At 58.7% G+C, this 1,961-nt stretch overlaps 1 protein-coding gene across 1 annotated transcript in view; it reads left to right on the forward strand.

The window, feature by feature from the left end:
* The window catches only part of LOC119588529, a gene marked incomplete at its 5' end in the record, with an annotated part of 4,734 nt that extends 2,878 nt beyond the window's left edge, over nucleotides 1-1,856 (forward strand). The window contains 1 exon segment of the mRNA XM_037937167.1: nucleotides 170-1,856. Coding sequence (XP_037793095.1) covers nucleotides 170-1,806 — 1,637 coding nt within the window.
* Nucleotides 1,857-1,961: the final 105 nt, after the last annotated feature.

A 1,961-nucleotide genomic window follows, 5' to 3' on the forward strand; every position in this document is an offset into this window, starting at 1 on the left:
TAAATCTTACAAATGTTCCTTTCTTGGTAATGTTTCTTTTGTAGCTTCCTTCCGTTCCTTGTTGTAAGGACGTTGACTCACAGAAGCAAATAGCGAGATGGAAAGCAGGGAGTGTAGTGCATAGTGTGGAAACGGGCGATAAAAACGTAGCAATTTGCTCCTCCTCCAGGCACCAAGGCCGTGGTAGACTCCAAGTGGGTTCTTCGTCTGGAGTCGCTGGCAGCCCAGTTAGACCCCAGGGACGCCTTGTCAAGACCCCACAAGGCCTGGGACTTCTCCGCTTGGCTCCCCAACACGCCACGGCCTACTGCCAGTGCACAGGGGGAGCGTCACGTGTGCGCGGAGGTGTATTTGGGCAACAAGTACGACTGGCCCCTTTACCAGCATGGGATGGAGCAGGAGCAGTGCCACGACGTCCCGCCCTTCAGCTCTGTCCTGACGGCGGTCCTCCCTGCGACGTCTTGGCCAGACGATGTCCTCGAGCTGGTTCTTGCGCAGATCAGGAAGCTCTATGAGATCCCTGTGGTCGTCCTGGTGCGGAAGGGGGGAGGCAGAGCGGCCAACGGGAGCCAGGTGAGCTTCGTAGAGATGGACAGCGGCCTCTCGGACTCTGAGAATCTCAACGCCGCTGTGTCAAAGGTCACCACGCCCTTCGTGCTGCTGGGGGAGTCGCTGGCGCACTTCAGCAACCAGTCGTCGCTGGAGCGCCTCGTGCGGGTGCTGGACGACCTGGACCACGTGCAGGTGGCCGGGGGCGCCGCGAGGGACACGCAAGGCCACTGGAGCCACGGCTGTCTGCAGCAGCACATGGCCAACTACCAGGCCAAGTACACAATGGGCTACTACCACTCCAAGTACGAGTGCATGTACTGCGACGACCTCCTGACCCCCTTCGTCACCAGAACCAAGCTGCTTCACTCGCTCGCCTTCAGTGCCGGTCTCAGCGGACAGGCTGTGTACCGAGACTGGTTCGCCAAGGTGCGCGGCGCAGGCCACCTGGCCGTGCTCTGCCCCGACGTCATGTTCTTCGTCGGCGGCCACGTCAACATGACGGCCGACGACTGGCTCCCCGTGGCCCGCCGCTGGGCCCTGGAGAGGGTGCAGGCCTTCGACGGCCGAGAACACGTCTTCAGCTGCGAGTCGGTGGGCATCTCGTGCAGGAATCCTCTGGGCATCATCCAAAGCTATCTGCTGCCGCCGTGTTGCGTCGCAGAGATGGAGGAGCTGATTGGCTATCTCGTCAGCTACGCGGAGCAGAATCACCTGGATTACGAGCTGCACGCAGGCTCGGTCCTCGGGGCTATAAAGCTGGGCCAGTACCTTCCTTGGGACTACGACACAGACATCGTTGTCAACTGTCATCAATTTGATAAATGGTGGAATATTGATGCATACATGAACACCACAAGAATAAAGTGCAGAAAAAAGATGGTGTGGAAAGGTTATATGAATATCATTTGTCCCCACTTCTTTTTGGAAATTATCTGCCATAAAGGGAGAAACAACAGCCGAGTCCACCTTCCGGCCGAGTATAGAGACATCCCGACACAGGCCTTGTACTCAGGCCGATGGATCAACGTCAGGAGCAACCCGGGACTCTACTGCAGGAACGCCATGGGCCTGGAGGTGCTCCGCCACGCGGCGCACTGGAGGACGCTCAAGACGTCCACGGAGGCGAAGGCCAGGGGCGGCTACGACAGCCCGGGGACCTGGAACAAGTGTAAGGACCCGAGCCATCACTCCTGTCTGGACAAATATCCTGGGGACGGAAACCTGCCCTTCACTCAGCCTTTCCTGCGCCCGTAGCCTCTGACGACGGAGGAAACCTGCGCCTCAGCCATTAAGGAGACTGGGAGGACGTCGGTCTCTCTCCTGCGGCTCCTGCTAACTTCGATGACACAGTGCGGCCGCCTTCTCTCGGTGCCTTCCGTTTCAGCTCGTCGATTTAGAGAAGAAATCTC

The sequence above is a fragment of the Penaeus monodon genome, chromosome 24, assembly GCF_015228065.2.
Source record: "Penaeus monodon isolate SGIC_2016 chromosome 24, NSTDA_Pmon_1, whole genome shotgun sequence".
Classification (NCBI taxonomy): Eukaryota; Metazoa; Arthropoda; class Malacostraca; order Decapoda; family Penaeidae; genus Penaeus; species Penaeus monodon.